Raw genomic sequence first — 17355 nt, forward strand, 5'->3', positions numbered from 1 at the left:
ATCAAAGGATTCAGCATCAGTTCCTGTAAATCATTTGTTCTGTCAGAAAGACATACTAGCAAATACAAGGCCCTGAGTTCAAACCCCAGTGTCACTAGAAACTAGTGACACTAGAAAATAGGTAAGGGACAAAACTTGAACAGACATGTGGCCTTTCATACCTGAGAGGCCTAAAAGATTTGTCTTTTGGTTTTTGTGGGGTTTTTTTTGCCAGTTGTGGGGTTTGAACTCTGGGTCTGGGCACTGTCCTTGAGCTTTCCCAAGGCTAGTGCTCTGCCACTTGAGCCACAGTGCCACTTCCAGAAAAGTACAGTTTTCTGTGTATGTGGTACCAAGGAAACTAACCCAGGGCTTTGTGCATAAAAGTGTTGTTGTTTTTAGCAGGTGTGTGTGTGTGTGTGATGTTTGTTTGTGTGCACTGAGTCTTGAACTCAGGGCCTGAGTGCTGTTCCTGAGCTTTTTTTCGCTCAAGGCTAACTCTCCACCATTTGACCGGACAGCTCCACTTCTGGATCTACCTTATGGGCAGTTTGATTGGGGATAAGAGTTTCACTGACTTTCCTGCCCAGGCTGGCTTTGAACCACAATCCTCAGATCTTAGGTGTGAGACACCAGCATATGGCTGAAGAATATCTCTTAAACCATTGTGAGATTGTTTTCTAAGTCTTTGGTTTAGCTTTATCATTATTCATATAGCCATCGGCGAGAGTGATGGCCAGCTCATGGCTCTGCCTTTTACTAATGCACAACCTCTTTGTCAAGGTGTTGGGGTTTTTTTTTTTTTTTTTTGAGACCGAAAGCTTTTATTTTTACTTATAATTTATTTAACACTTACCAAGTGCTAGATGCTGTGTTAACTGTGTTATATATTTGAGAAGCAGGTGTTAACTTCCTCAGTTACAGATGAGAGCATTGAGGCTAAAACAGGTTAAGTAATTTGCCCATAGTCATGCAGCTGGTTGTTATTTGTTTTGCCTCAAAGCCAGTGCTTTTAAACATAGAAATTCAATATAGGCAGAAACTATAGTATGGTATCAAAAGCGTGACTCAAAGGTAGACTGCCTGGGTTCAAAGTTTTGATTTCACTTGCTTACTACTTATTAATTGGACAAATTATTGAACAACTGATTCCTCTTTGGGAAAATGAAAATAATTATACCTACTTGGGAGTGTTCTTCAAGATGGAGTCTTGCCATGTTCCTTAGGATGGCCCTTTGAACACTGTCCTCAAAGTGATCCTCCTGCCTCAGCTTCCTGACTGGCTAGGACTACAAGTATATATCACTGTTTCAGATTCTAAATGAAGTCGAGTGGCTTAGGAGTAGATGAGTTAGCTTCGGTAACATTCACATGGCCTTCGACAGAAGTTTTTCTGTTAACATTTATCCAACCATTATAACTGCTTTATTTTCACCACGCAGTCATGCCCCATCCATCTGTCTCCAAGTTTACCTTTGTGAAACTAAGTTTCCTGAGACTTAAGTTAACCACAGGACTAAGTTATAGTCCTGGATTACTTAATAATGAGTGTATTGAAATAGAGTTAAAAGTAAATTTGTTGCACGAGTGTGTGTGTGTGTGTGTGTGTGTATGTGTGTATGTATTCAAGAGATCCTACTGCTTCAGGCCCCAGTGTGACTTCCTGGCTTAAATTTATTTTGTATATTAGAATACAGATTCCAGAAATTCTTTCACAAGGGTCTGTGGTACAAAATCTCTTTCTGTCTTTCAATTGATGTACTTCCTGGGAAAGATGAATATTAGTTTCTTCAGAGGTATTTTATGCATTTATCAGCAAATACACATATATGAGTAGCTCTTTTCCCCTTTTATGGAAGATAATGGTATTCCTTGAACAATATTCTACATATAGCTTTTTGAAAATGTGATACTGGGACTTGAAGTTAGAGCCTCATGCTCACTTGCTTAGTTCACTGACATTCTACCACTTGAACCATGCTGCAAGCCCTGTTTTTGCTGATCAATTTGGAAATGAAGTGTCATGGACTTGGCTGCTCAGGCTGGCTTTGAACTGTGATCCTCTGAATTTCAGCCTCCTGAGTAGCTAGGATTATAGGCGTGAACCACTGGTACCTGGCCAGAATACTGTAATTTTTAAACATTTACATTTTGCAGTTTAATAACTATTTCAAGATATTTTGCAAGAGGCAAAGAAAGAAAGGGGGGATAAATGTAACTGATTGCATTGTTGAAGGTAAATAATAGAAAATTGTTTGATGATATTTCACTTGTTAAACTGTAAAATCATCCACTAATTTAAAAGGTGTGATGCATGAAGATTTATACTTTGTGATTCTTAAATGGATGTTCTTTTCACCAAAGTTTTTTTCAGTTGTCCTGGCCAAGATTCTACACAGGAACTAGAAAGAACACTTAAGTGATTGAATTTAGTAAACACGTAAGAGGCAAAAAGTAGATTGAAATGTGAACTAGAGATAGGACACATAGGAAACGTGAGGAAGAGTAGATAGAGGATGTAGATAAGAAATTAAGTAAGCTTTCTGAATTGTGGATGACTGAGGCATTCTTTTTTTTTTTTTTTTTCTGGGGCTTAAGTTCAGGGCCTGAGCACTGTCCTTGGGCTTTCTCAAGGCTAGCACTCTACCACTTGACCATAGCACCACTTCAGTATGTGGTACTGAGGAATTGAACCTGGGTCTTTGTGCATGTTAGGCAAGCACTCTATCACTAGGCGAAACTCCTGGCCCTGAGTGAGACATTCTTGTTGTAGCCACCTAGCTCAGGGTTGGAAAGAAATATCTGGTGCCCTGAAAATTTTTGTTTTTGATAACATTTTAAGTCATTTCTGTTGATCTTCAATATGACAAGAAGAGTGTATAGAGAAAAGATGATTAAAGATGGAACTCTTGAGCGGTGCCAGTGGCTCACACCTGCAGTCCTTGCTACTTAGGAGCCCAGGCACTAAAGTCAGTAAGACTCTTATCTCCAATTAATCACTGCGAAAAGAAAACCAGAAGCGGTGTTGTAGCTCAAATGGTAGAGCATTAGCCTTGAGCTGAAGAGCTCAGAGACAGCACACAGGCTCAGAGATCAAGTACCACGACCGGAAAAAAAAATATGGTGGTGGATCCCTGAGAACTGCTCATAGCAGGCTAGCAAAGCAGCTCCTGAAGTGGACTGCAAAGGTGCTTTCAGTTGGGAGTTACATCCAACTTTTCCAAAAATGAAGTTGATGTCAGTGGTGAGAACTGTCACACTCTACCAGAAGTTAGAGGAAGATAAAATATAAATGTTTATTTATGTTATTAGTATCAGACTTTGAGAATTCTGGATTATGGTGGAGAGCCCTCTAGTGGAAGGGAGAATAGTATTCAGCAGCTGGAAAGAGCCTAACACAGGAGCTCCGAAATAATGTGAATGTGGCAAAAAGGCTTTTCCTCCTCTAATGCAATGTGATTACTTTATTACAGGGAAGACATTCAGGCAGGTTCTTTTTTTTCTCTCTTTCTCAATTATTTTGGTCACATGTGAGTTTTTTTCTTTTGCTGTAAGAGGAGGTAGTCTAAGTAGCTGAAACTTACAGACCAAGATTTTCTTCAGCAGTGAGAAGTAGGGAGGAAGTCAGGGAACTTTTCTCCAGCAAAGTTGAGAGCGAGAAGAAACTTCTGGAACTTTGGATACTAAGCTTCACTGAAGGTCACTGGGTCAGGCCCAGAAAGAACCTTTCTATCAGTAAGTGCTAAGAAAAATCACTGTAAGGCCAGGAGTTTGGCCTATTGGTAGAGTGCTTGCCTAGCATGCACCAAGACCTGGGTTTAATTCCTCGGTACTACATACATAGAAAAAAGACAGAAGTGGTGCTGTGGCTCAAGTGGTAGAGTACTAGCCTTGAGAAAGCCAAAGGACAGTGCTCAAGCCCTGAGCTCAAGGCATAGGACGGGCAAGAAAAAGAAAAATCATTGTAAAATATGCCATCGTGCATGTTTTTCTCACATTGCCTCTTCTGAAGAAAGTTGCTTTATTCATTTGTTTTTTATACTTTGTGTGAAAACTTACAGGGAAGAATTTCTTTGTTTCCTTCTCACACAACAAATGAGAATGTCAGACAGTCAAATCACTTTCCTTTTTATTTTATTAAATTAACTATTGTATGTGGAAAAAATTGTAAAACAACACATACATAAATTGTTCTCAGTGCTTAGCTTATTAGAATTAGAAAAGAGAGAGATTAACTTTTTTTTTTTTTGCCAGTCCTGGCATTTCATATATGCTAGGCAGGCACTCTACCACTAAGTCACATTCCCAGTCCTGAGATTAACCTCTTATTACATTATTTACAATGTTTATAAAAATATTATTAAAATTTATAGTGTTTAGCAAAAATCTAAATTTTTATGTAGTTAGCCAAAACATAAATTCATATGTATTCACAGAAAAACATTAAGAAAGTTATATAAAGATAGGAATGTAGCAAAAGTTAACTGCTTTAACTTGATATTATGTATCTTTGGTTCTATATAAAATGCATGTTACTATACAAAACCGTAGAGTATTGAAAACTACATACCATGAAAGTATCTGCTTTTTTCCTTTATATCAGAAATATCTTTATATTAATACATATACATTTACTTTTTTTGAAGTGTGCAGAATTTTTTAAAACATTTGGAAGAAACTTTTTTTTAAAAAATCTTTTTCATGCTGTTGGGATGTGAAGTCAGTGTCTCAGTAAATGGAAGTCGTGGGTTCGTGGCATACCACCACATCCCAGTTGTCCACTGTGGCTGGCCTGGAAAATCCATCTACCTGTTCACAGCCTCCTAAGTAGCTAAAATTACAAGTATAAGCTCTGCTTCGGGAAACTTCAAAACATTTAAACATGTATACAGAGCAGATGATGACTTAGTGACTTCAAAAAGTGAAGAAACTGTGCCAGGAGTTTGGCCTAATGGTAGAGCCCTTGCCTAGCATTCATGAAGACCCGAGTTCCGTTCCTTGATATCATACATAGAAAAGTGAAGAAACCCACGTAACTGTCCCCCAGGTAAGTTACAGAGCATTTCTGGTCACCTCAACACTTCATCTGACCAAGTATGGGACCTGCACAATTGAGTACACAGGAAGTAAGGTGTTATCAATCGCTTCTCATTTAACCTAGGTGGGACTTGATTGCTGTTTTGTACGAATGTAACCCCTGGCAGTTTCCTGGTTTTAAGAAAAGTATTTAAGATTGGAACTTGAAATAAACGGGGCTACAATCTTAAATTCACAGCCTTAGGCTATAGTCTTAAGCTCTCCATAGGCTGGAGTGCTCCCGATCCCATCTTTTTCTTGTCTTTTCCCAGTCTTCACCCCCAAAGTCAGGAATCCCGGTTTGCTGCCGGCTGGCTCCAGCACTTATCCTCATCCTTTTTCTCCTATGCAGGTGCCAGTGTTCTCGTTTGCATCCCTATAGATTAGCTTTGCGTATTTTCAAGCTTTGCATAAAGTGAATCGTATAACTATGTGATCTTATGGCCTTTTGTTTGCCAGTGCTGTTTTTGTGACATTTATCCATGTGTTTGCATTTAACAGTTACCTTCATTGTACTGGTATTGTAGTTGGTCAAATAGTGTGTACAGCACTGGCACTGTACTCTACCATTGACAAGCATCCAGGCTCACAGCATCCGATCCTTTTTATGGTCGAGTCATATTATGAAGTTTCTTGTGCATATCTTTTGAACCGGTTCCTATTGCATATGCATGTATTTTGTGGGCTGTATATCTAGTAAAGACATTACTAGCTAATATCTGTGCATAGATTCAGCTTTAGTAGATCTTATCTAGCTGTTTTCTGAAGCAGTCCTGTCATTTTACTTGTATCAGATTTCCATATTCCTCCTTGTCCTTGCTAATGCTTAGTTTTAATGTCCTTTTGTTTGATGGGTTTGTTTTTTTATTTATTGTGTTGGGTTTTAATAATTTTTTAAAGCATAATAATTTTAAAAGTCTGCCAATATTTGGTTATATCCATATGCCATAATTATATGGCTTTTGCTGGGCACTAGTCGGTCACATCTGTAATCCTAGCTACTCAGGAGACTGAGATGTGAAGATCAAAGTTCAAAGACAGTTAAAGTAGAAATGTCTTCAAGGCTCCATCTCTCCAATTAACTAGCAAAATGCTGGGCTGAAGGCATGGCTCAAGTAGTAATGTGTCAGTTGTAAGCAAAAGAAATGGATCAAGACAGTGAGATCCTGAGTTCAAGTCCTAATACTGGCACAAGGGCAGGATGAGGATAAGAGGGAAGGTAGAGGTGGGGGAGGGGTTAAGAAGAAAAAAATTAAGTCCTTTAAGGGGTTTCTCCTCCCTAACATCCTGGATCCTGAGCATCCCTAAAAGCTACTGGGCTGTGTGTTTCTATGTGTACATTAACTGTGAGGAAGGTTTAATATTGGAATAAAATAACAGAAACTGATAACATTCTTTCTTAACATATTTTCCTCAAATTCTCTGTTCTGGATTGTGTGGTGCCAGTACAAAGAATCCATGTAAAATAGTTTTATTTTACTGCTCACATGAAAGTCATTTTTAATTTCATGCTAGTAATTGGTTATAATCTTCACTCTTATTTTGAAGATAATATAAAAAATACTATGTTGTCTGAAACTAGAGTTTTGGTGAAATTACTGCTTTAATTATTCAGAATAACCAGCATTCTCTGAGGACAAGCATACAGTCCTAGCTGTCTCACCCTGCATCCGAATTCTCAATTACCTGAGAATGTAATCACTTGGGTTTCAGAAAACAGCTTAAATTGTGTCTTTTGCAGTAGAAAAATATTTTTAGTCACAAAAGTCTACTTCATAGTTTTGCATTTTTATACCATTTGCCCCCACTTTCCTCAAGTTTTCTTAGTATTTTGAAGGCACTGCGATTTGAACTCAAGAGTCTTACATGCTTGCTAGGCAAGCATGTGCTGTACTACTAGACAAAGCCATGCTCCCAGCCCCTCAAGCTTTCTTTTTCTTTCTTGAACTCAGGGCCTGAGCCCTGTCCTTGGGCTTTCTCAAAGCTAGCGCTGTACCACTTGAACCACACACCACTTTTGGCTTTTTCTGTGTGTGTGGTACTAAGGAATTGAACCTTGATCTCCGTGCATGCTAGGCAAGCACTCTACCGCTAGGCCAAACTCCCAGCCCCACCTCCAAGCTTTCTTTTAACAAAATTTCTAAGAATAGAAACTCAATAGATGCTTGCTTTTAATGAATCAAATACGTTTGCTAAACCTCCTGCTTTTTCTCTTGGTGACATTGCTTCACAATAACCACTCTTCCTGTTGATTATTAGAGCTTTAAATGGGAGTTGGCACAGGTGGCATTTCGTAGGATGCAGTTACCACGAGTATTCCTTGGGAGGGTTTCAGGTCTTGGTAACCCTCTGGTATGGTCTTTTGAAAAGTACTCTGTGGACTTCCTATATACTTTTTTTTGAGGGGGGGCAGTCCTAGGCCTTGAACTCAGGGCCTGAGCACTGTCCTTGGACTTTCTCAAGGCTAGAGCTCTACCACTTGAGCCACAGTTCCACTTCTGGCTTTTTCCAGTTGTATATTGATTTATTCACTTTTTTCATAAAGCCTTATGACCAGAATGAACATTTGATTCTCACAATAGTAGGTTTTAGATATGCCTTTTTTTTTAAACTTTCACATGTGGGCATTGTATACATTTCTAAGTAATTGCTAACAAATAATTACTTAATGATAATTGAAAGCTACCACTGTATATTTTATTCCACGGGGTGGGGAAGAATATGTGTTAACATTTTTAGCTGCTCAGATTGCTTTATATAGGTCATATTGAAGCATATATTTAAAATTCTGCCAATTCTTTTATATACTAATGGTAATAAGTCTAAAATGTTTAATGAATTAGCAAAGAAGCCAAAAACATTATTGAAGACAGTATTTTTGATGACCTCCCCTTTCTTACTCCCTAAATCTTTAAATCACTGTCACTAATAAGTAGCAAAACTTGCTGACTTTTTTTTTCTCTCTCAATATCTGTTAAAAAAAATTCTAATATTCTAAACCAAATATGTTTGGAGGACAGTGGTAGTTGAATGTCTTCATTCATCTCATGTCAAGGTTCTGTCTTGGAAATTAATTTTAAAAGCCACTGTTAAAATCTTGGTCAGTTACCTAAGGAACAACGAGCGTATGGTATCCTTAATATGTGGCTATTAAATCCAAAGAGTACAAGAGCGAGGACTCAATATCTGCATACCCAATGCTATGGACATGGTAATGGAAATATAAGCATAACTATATAGATATAAAAACTTATGACTATAGACATGTTTCATTTCATAAATTAATATGTTTCTATGACATACAAACCCTTAGCCTAATTTTGATTAAGTTATATATACTGTCCCAGTGATTGTAAATAGAGATTACCTTCTTGAACACTCGTTTGTTAAACCTGTCATTTAAAATATGATGTAAAAATTAACGTTAATAAAGAAAAAAAATCTTGGTCAGTTAGATGTTTGACTTCTAGTTGAGCCCACACGATGAGCCAACACCATATTGAGGAGCTTACTTAAGTAGTAGCTTTCTTACACAGTGACACAGAGAACCAATCATGTAACTAAAACCATCAGAACCTTCTTAACTGTAGTGCAGTTCCAGCAACCCTAAAAGCTATTTTTCTTTCTCTTTAGGTATCAGTCAGAGCCGGATCTCTCATTGGCTGTTGCAGCAAGGGTCAGACCTTAGTGAGCAGAAGAAAAGAGCCTTTTACCGATGGTACCAACTTGAGAAGACAAATCCTGGTAAATATTGTTGCTTTTTATATATTGTACCTGAAGCAAAATGTAATTATTCCATTGCTACCTGTACTAACTTACTCAGTGAAGTGGTTTCTTGCTTTATTGTTGTTGCTCTGTGCCACAAAGAAAGAAGAGGGAAGTATGGAGGGAGGGAAACATTTCACAGCAACAGAAAAATCAGTCTTGTTCATTTCAAGATTATATGGAAGAACTGGGTTCATGAAAGATAAAAGAAAATCTAAGGAAAACTACAGATTTTTTAAAGTTCTTTTTTCATTCATAAACTTAAGTATTTGAAAACAAACAAAATGTGTTAATACACTCCGTGTCTCTGTTCTTGGCCTTAATGCATTTCTGTTCATAGACCCGGAGTGAAGTTCCTTTTATCATTATTTTTACTTAGTATCCTCTCTCTCTCTCTCTCTCTCTCTCTCTCTCTCTCTCTCTCTGTCTGTCTGTCTTTCTTTTTAAAGCTCCTTTGTAAGTGAACTCAAAAAAGAAGAGAACAGATATTTAGGTTAATTTTTACCAATAATCTAATAGCTATAGATACAATTTAGTTCTCTGATAAACATACTCATCATCAGAATTTCCCAGCACAACTTAGAGCCTGCCAAGACTTATAAATAAAAGAGGCTGATGGAAACTAATCAGATGCACTTTATCTTGTTTCTTATGAAAACATTTACAAGAAAATGCCTAGTTCTTTCAAAGAAGCAAGTACTAAATTCAGTGTGGCTGACATCAAAAGAGCCCTTTATTTAATCAAATTAAATTCAGCAGTCTTTTCTCATGTCTCATGTCTAATTTAAACATTGCTGTAGCACACTAGGTTTGCTGAGCACCTCTTGGCTTATGCTACTGGTTCTGCGTACTTCTAAATTAAACAACTAAAGTCTAACAGGATGCTTATGCAGCAAGTACATGAAGTAAATGTGGAGACACCAATAAACAGCCACTACCAATTAGAGCTTGGTAAAATAGGCCCATGGCATAGGAAAACATGAAAAATTAAGAAAAGCTAGCTTTTATGGCTAGAGCAGTAATAAATGTATTTGTACTTGTTCTTTTTATTAGCTGATTAATAAAGGCTTACCCAAAAAAATAATAATAAAGGCTTACCCAGATCTAACTCTGTTAAACAAGATAAGTTTCATATCTACTAGGAAATCTCTTTCCAAAATTTTTTATTAAAGAATTTATTAACGTTGATTTTTACATCATATTTTAAATGACAAGTTTAACAAACAAGTGTTCAAGAAGGGAATCTCTATTTACAATTACTAGGACTTAGTATTTAGAACTTAATCAAAATTAGGCTAAGGGTTTGTATGTCATAGAAACATATTAATTTATGAAATAAAATATTGTCTGTAGAGTCATAGGTTTTTATGACTATGTATGTTTATATTTCCATTACCATGTCCATAGCATTGGGTATGCAGATATTGAGTCCTTGCTCTTGTACTCTTCGGATTTAATAGCCACATATTAGGGATACCATGCGCCTTTTGTTCCTTAGGTCTTGACTTGTCTCACTCAACATGATTCGCTCTAGATTCATCCACTTCCCTGCGAATGCCATTATTTTATCTTGTCTGTTGGCTATGTAGAATTACATTGTGTATATATACCACATTTTCTGTATCCATTCATCTGCAGTAGGGCATCTGGGATGTTTCCATCACGTGGCTATTCTTTCCAAATTTTTAAGAAATCTATTGGCAGCCAGACACAGTGGCTCACGCCTATAATCCTAGCTACTCAGTATGATGAGATCTGAGGATTGCGTTCAAAGCCAGTCCCAGCACTAAAAAGTTCATGAGACTCTTACCTCCAATTAAACACCACAAAACCGGAAGTGGCTCTGTGGCTCAAGGGTTAGAGCAGTAGCCTTGAGCTAAAGAGCTCAGGCACAGCACCTAGGCTCAGAGTTCAAGTCTCACCCCAACCCCCCCCCCCAAAAAAAAAAAGAAAAGAGAAATCTATTGGCAAGCTATGACAAGCTATGAGGGATTGTTTTTCTTATGAGTTTGATTTGCTATATGAAAGTAACAATTTTGTTTCAATAGGAGCTCAGATATAATGTGGAAAAAAATGTTTCTGTATAGAAATAAATGTTAACCTGGCTGATAATACATGGCTGTACTATCAGCATTGAGAAGGCAGAGCAGAAGGATTGAGAGTTTGAGACTAGCCTGGACTCCATAATGATTGAGACCTTAAAAAAAAAAATGAAAGACAGGAAGAAGAAAAAAGGGAGAAGAGAGAAAGAAAGTTTATTTTTCTGTAAGGGTATTTAGCCCAGAAGTCCCATATTTCACTTCTAAGAAGTTTTAAGGCTTTTATATGATGTTCTTGCTTCTAGTATCTTTATATTTTTCTCTTAGGCATCCATAATTTTGAATCTGTTCTTGTATCATTCATAGTATCTACTTTGACCTAGTTCACATTTTTTTAAGCCAAGAATCTCTAAAGCATTGTATGATGCCACATTTGATCAGTTGAGAAAGAAGGTAAATATTTAGTTTACATCATATACTAGAGAGAATTAAAATACAAAATGGAAAATCAGAATATTCTGAATGATATTCCAGCCCATATGCCATAATAGGAAATGTTGACATAATTTACTGTATAAAAATAAAGATCACAAAGAAGACTATAAATAAGACATGACAGTCTGATAAAAAAAATAATTATGGGCTGGGAGTTTAGCCTAGTGGTAGAGTACTTGCCTAGCATGCATGAAGACCCAGGTTCGATTCCTCGGTACCACATACATAGAAAAACCCGGAAGTGGTGCTGAGGCTCAAGTGGCAGAGCTCTAGCCTTAAGAAAGTCCAAGGACAGTGCTCAGGCCCTTAGCCCAAGCCCAGGACTGGCAAAAAAAAAAAAAAAAAGCTTACCTTCACCTTATATAACAGACTCCAAATGGGTTTCCCAGACTCACATGAAAAGCTATAAAAATTCCACAAGATGAGGGCCGGGAGTTTGGCCTAGTGGTAGAGTGCTTGTCTAGCATGCGTGAAGACCCAGGTTCGATTCCTCAGTACCACATACATAGAAAAAAGCCTGAAGTGGTGCTCTGGCTGAAGTGGTAGAGTTCTAGCCTTAAGAAAGCCCAAGGACAGGCCCTGAGCTTAAGGCCCAGAACTGGCCCCCCCAAAAAAATTATATTTGATTGACTTACCAACTGATGTGGTTCCTACATATCAGTAGAAAAAGGGATAAAAAAAATTTTAAAAATAGTCAGAAAAAAAATAGAACAAAATGATTCTTATGAGTAGTAAAATCTCATGTCTTTAAAGAGAATTTTTTTCCCAAATGTATGTACCTAAATAAATAATACTTATAGTCCTCAGGGTGTTGGTGACTATGAGAAAATAGACAACAGAGGATGGTTACCATCTTCATATGGTAACTCCCCACAAGGTAGCAGCGTAACACAGCACATGTTTTCTTGGCTTTTATAGATGGGATCCAGAAGTGGTTGAGCTAGGTAGTTCAGGACCCATGTTCTCATGAGGTTTCAGACACTGGAACTGGATAGTCCACTTGCGAAGTCATTCACATGAATGTTGCAAGCCCCCTGGCAAACTGCTTGTTTAATGGCTTCACCACCCACTGGACAAGTGTCTTCACAAATTGCAACTAGTTCTCCCTTGAGAAAATAATTAAGGGTAAGGAAAAGTGAAAGAGATAGTGAAAATAACTAAGACAATTGCCACAATGTCTCCTCTAGTCTAACCCTAGAGGTGGCATACCATCAATACCATACGCTGCTAGTCACACAGACTCATTATGGTGCAGTGTAGGCAGGTTCTATACAAAGGCATACAGAGACAGGGTCAGTAGAGTCCTTAGAAGATAGCTTCTATGTCACTATTGAGGCTGAATGGCTGGGTCCCTGTTTCTCTCTGTCAGTCAGATTCCACATGAAGGCTGCTATGGCTGGAGTATTTGAGTGTTTCCAATAGTCTGGAACCTGGAGTAGCAGAAGCACTTGGGGATTAGTAGCATATCTTTGATTTCTTGTGGCCTCTCCACATGGAGGGTTTGGGTTTCTTTACATCAGTCTCAAGTTAGCCAAACTTCTGTAGGGCAACTAAAAACCTAGGGAGAAACTATAACACTTTCTGTGGTCTATCATTGAGCTTTCTTCATTTGCTTCATCAACAGCTCAGATCTAAGAGCCTGATTACTAGGATGGATGATTTTTTTTTTTTTAAGGGATTGTCATTGGAACCTGTCCCAGGAAGACACACATGATTGTGAGACAATACTTGTTTGGTCTAAGGTGGTAGCAGAGCAGATAGTAAAAGCTTAACTTGATGGATTCATTTTGATATAATTAATATTTTGTTTTACTGTTGTATAGGAGAGAAGTCAGAGATGAATCTTGAATTTTTTTAGCTGAGCAACTTGAAGAATAGGTATCTATTTACTGACATGGGAAAAACTGCCAAGAAGAGCAGAAGTTTAAGACCGTTGTGGTCTGTGTAGTGATTTCAAGGCCAGCCTGTTAGAGAGACTTGTCTCAACAAAAGGCATAAGCCTGCCATGTAGGCATACTGGTTCATACCTGTCGTCCCAGCTTCTTGGAAGACTGGGGTAGGAAGATCAGTGGAGGCCAAGTGTTAAAGGCCAGACTGGGCAACATAGCAAAACCGTGTCTTAAAAAGTGGGTAAGAGGGAAGAGAGAAGGGAAGAGAGAAGACAAGGGGAGGAAGGAAGAGAGATGAAAGGAGAGAGATCTACAGTAAACCTATATGAACTGAAATAAAAACACTACCCAGGGTGTTACTTTATTCCTGTTACTCTACATTAATTAATATCTGCGAATACGTGCATGAACTCCATAAAGTTCTGACCTGCCTTGTATGTATGTCTATAGTAAGGATTTGGCTTAAACCATAGATAAAGGGGACTTTTTTTTTTTTTTGGTCAGTCATGGGACTTAAACACAAGGCATAGGTACTGTCCTCACTCAAGGCTAGCACTTTATTATCACCTTGAGCAACAGTGTTACTTCTGGTTTTCTGTAACTGGAGGTAAGGGTCTCATGGAGCCAGGCTGGTTTCGGATTGTGATCCTCAGAGCTCAGCCTCTTGAATAGCTAGGATTACTGGCATGAACAACTGGTGCTCAGCCAACATGTTTTGTTTTGTTTTTTTCCACTTTGAGATGAGGTTAACAGTGTAAAGAGAGAGAGAGGGAGGTAGGGACTGAGCTCTAAGGACACATACCAAGTCCAAACGCAAGAAGTAAGTCAGTAGAAGTCAAGATAATGTGACCATTCTTTGAGTTCTTGTAACTTTGAGCCTGGAGAAAAGCCTGGGAAAGATGATGTGGGAGATGGAAAGGAGCTGGACTATGTATGGAAGATGAAGGCCTGCACATAGGCAAGGTGAAAGTTTTCATCCTTGAAAGTTACCCAGTGAAATATCAGGTGTACATGTATTAGATAAAGGTATAGAGGTTCAGAGACACCCCTCTGATTCGTGTGTGTGTGTGTGTGTGTGTGTGTGTGTGTGTGTGTGTGTGTGTGTACAAGCATACGTACATATGCAGGTCTTGGGACTTGACCTCAGCGCTTCCACACTGTCCCTGAGCTTTTTTCTCAAGGCTAATAGTATTCCACAGCTCTGCTTCCAACTTTTTGGTGGTTATTTGGAGATAAGTCTCATGGACTTTCCTGCCCAACTTGCTTCCAACTCCAATCTTTAGATCTCAGCCTCCTGAGATCTAAAGTAGTTAGATTTCAGGATTAAGTTAAGATTATAGGTGTGAGGCCGGGAGTTTGGCCTAGTGGTGGAGTCCTTGCCCTGCATGCATGAAGCCCCAGGTTCGATTCCTCGGTACCATATACATAGGAAAAAAAAAAGCCGGAAGTGGTGCTGAGGCTCAAGTGGTACAGCTCTAGCCTTGAGAAAGTCCAAGGACAGTGCTCAGACCCTGAGCTCAAACCCAGGACTGGCAAAAAAAAAAAAAAAAGATTATAGGCGTGAGCCACTGGCTCTGGTTCACTTTGTAATGATTTTTTTTTTTTACCTCTTAAACTTTTTATTATTAAATATATTGGCCTGCAAGTTTCAATAGAAGAGCCAAATTTATTATACTTGGAGTTTTTGTTGTTGTTTTCGTAGTATTGTGCCATTTTGATTTTTAATAAATTGCAGGATATTTGCTGAAAGCCTCTTGTTTATTTCAGGGGCTACATTAAGTATGAGACCTGCCCCCATTTCAATAGAGGACCTGGAGTGGAGACAAACACCTCCCCCTGTCTCTGCCACTGCTGGGACCTTCCGTCTCCGACGAGGGAGTCGATTTACCTGGAGAAAGGAGTGTCTGGCTGTCATGGAAAGGTATGTATCTGCTTTTCTTAAGAGATACTTCCCAAACTTAGAAAAGAAAGTCTGGCTAAATTAGGACAGTTTTTATTTCTAGAAAGTAATACTAACTCTTAAGTATTTTGGTATGTTTTAAATGTGTGTTACTGAAATAAATCGAGAAATCCTAAGTTAGGAGTTCACATCTCACCATTAATTTTACTTATAATTTAGTAGTGCCCTTAGTCATTTAAGAAACTTGAGAAAAATGCTTTTGACACTGACACTGTCTTTCATATTTTGAAAGTAAATCTTTTTGAAGTATTTTTATCCAAAATAAGTAGTAAAGGAGGCCACTCACTGAGATCTCCTCAGCAAGGAGGATGGTCTCATTGATTGTACTCCTAAACACTTGTTTTTAGCTTTGATTCAGTAGAAGTCTACCATCTAGGTAGTCAGCAATTTTCTGACCTTAACTTGATTTTTCACATCTGACATGCTATAAATACATGCTTAAGAAACTGCTGTATTTAGCTTACACCTAAAATATGACCTTTTTAGTTACTTTCTTATTAAGTGTTCTCTATAGAATTGTTTTAATGATGAAGTTTATATACAGTAAATAGAGTACCATATTTTCTTGTTTCTTGCATACTCAAATTACTTCATTGCTGAATATTTTGCCTACTGCATGTCATGGTGCTTGGTTCAGAGTAGGTACCCATTGTTCATATATATAAGAATATGTGAATGCATAATATTGTATATAAGCAATCTTTTTTCCTTTTTCCTAACTTAATTGCATTTTGTATTCCACTTATTGGTTGTCTAACCTGAGGAAAACAGAAATCTTCGGCTGGGGAACAACAGTTAAGGTCTTTTAAGAAGCTAAGGCTTCTTTTGGGGAAGGGAGAAAATTTCTAAAATTCATTGTAGTGCTACATAACTTTATGATATGCTAAAAGTAAGGAACACTTCAAATGGGTGCATGGTATCTCAGTCTCCTTACAAGGGAAACATGTAGTATACTATTCAGCTTCATAGATATCAACCTTCCACATTTGATGCTCCCTGCATTCGTTTTTCAAATGAAATAATGAGAACTCACAAAAGTAAAATAGCCTCTAGGGCCTCAGGCCTAATAAATAGCCAAGCTACATGTACATCTCAGTTAACCATAGGTTAACTGAGAAAAATGTAATTTTCATTTGAGTACACACTGCTTTTAACTAACATATGAATTGGCTTTGGTTAACTATAAAGTCTGATTTTACTAGATTAAGATATATTGCAAGCTTTTATTAGTTTAAAAGCATATGAAAATTTAAATAGGGAAATATGAAACATAAATGATAAACTGATTATTGTTGTCCCTGGATAATATGTATGAGCTTACTATACTTGTATAGGTCGAATTTTTTTTCTTATTTACAAAGGTTTCTGTTGTTAGTTTAAAGAAGATCTGACTAAATTGTAATGGATAACCTGCTGTACTTTTCTTGACTCAAGGGAGGAATATAGAATGCAATTTCTAAATATTATGGATTGTTCTACCAGATGAAACAAGATAAGAAGAAAGTAGCAACTTGTAAAAACTTTGGCCAGATACAGGAATGCATTTGACGATGTATAGCAGTAACAGAAGCAGCAGGACACAGTGTTAAAAGGACCAGCTTTGAAGTCAGATTTTTGCAGAAAGATTATTTATTTTTATTATTTTTAGTTGAAACTCCTGAATGAAGACTCTGTATTTAAGTGTTTGCAGGAGTATGGAAATGAAGACAATGCCTCTGTGTTTGCATTTAAAGCTATCGTATCTTTTACTGTTCTTAAGGAACAGTATATCTGTAATATAATTTTTGTTCTTACATTCCATGTTCATTTTTGGTGAATGATATAAAAGCATTAAGATATCCATAGTAATGGAATTTTAAAGAACACATATTTTGTTCTTTTAACTTTTATCATCTTCAAAGCAATTCTAAAACCTTACTCCAAAATATTCTTCCCACTGGGGCTGTGGCTCAGGGGTAGGTTAGTAGCCTTGAGTGGTAGAGCTCAGAGACAACTCCCAGGCCCAGGGGTAGGGTGGTAGCCTTGAGCAGATGAGCTCAGGGACAGTGCTCAGGCCCAGAGTTCAAGCCCCACAACCCACAAATAAAACAGAAAGAAAATTCTTCCCAGAAGACAAAGGATCAGTATTAGAACTTAGTTTGAGGCCAGGAAG

General features: G+C 37.8%; 1 protein-coding gene across 6 annotated transcripts in view; it reads left to right on the forward strand.

Moving 5' to 3' along the window:
- Positions 1-17355, forward strand: part of Hmbox1 (homeobox containing 1) — a 97585-nt gene that overhangs the window by 53537 nt on the left and 26693 nt on the right. For all 6 annotated transcript variants that reach the window (XM_090353677.1, XM_090353681.1, XM_090353679.1 and 3 more), the window contains exons 5-6: positions 8689-8799; positions 15011-15164. In XM_090353677.1, coding sequence (XP_090209803.1) covers positions 8689-8799; positions 15011-15164 — 265 coding nt within the window. The remainder of the gene's footprint in view (positions 1-8688; positions 8800-15010; positions 15165-17355) is intronic.

The sequence above is a fragment of the Megascapheus bottae genome, chromosome 20 (assembly GCF_031878675.1).
Source record: "Megascapheus bottae isolate mThoBot1 chromosome 20, mThoBot2.hap1, whole genome shotgun sequence".
Taxonomy (NCBI): domain Eukaryota; kingdom Metazoa; phylum Chordata; class Mammalia; order Rodentia; family Geomyidae; genus Megascapheus; species Megascapheus bottae.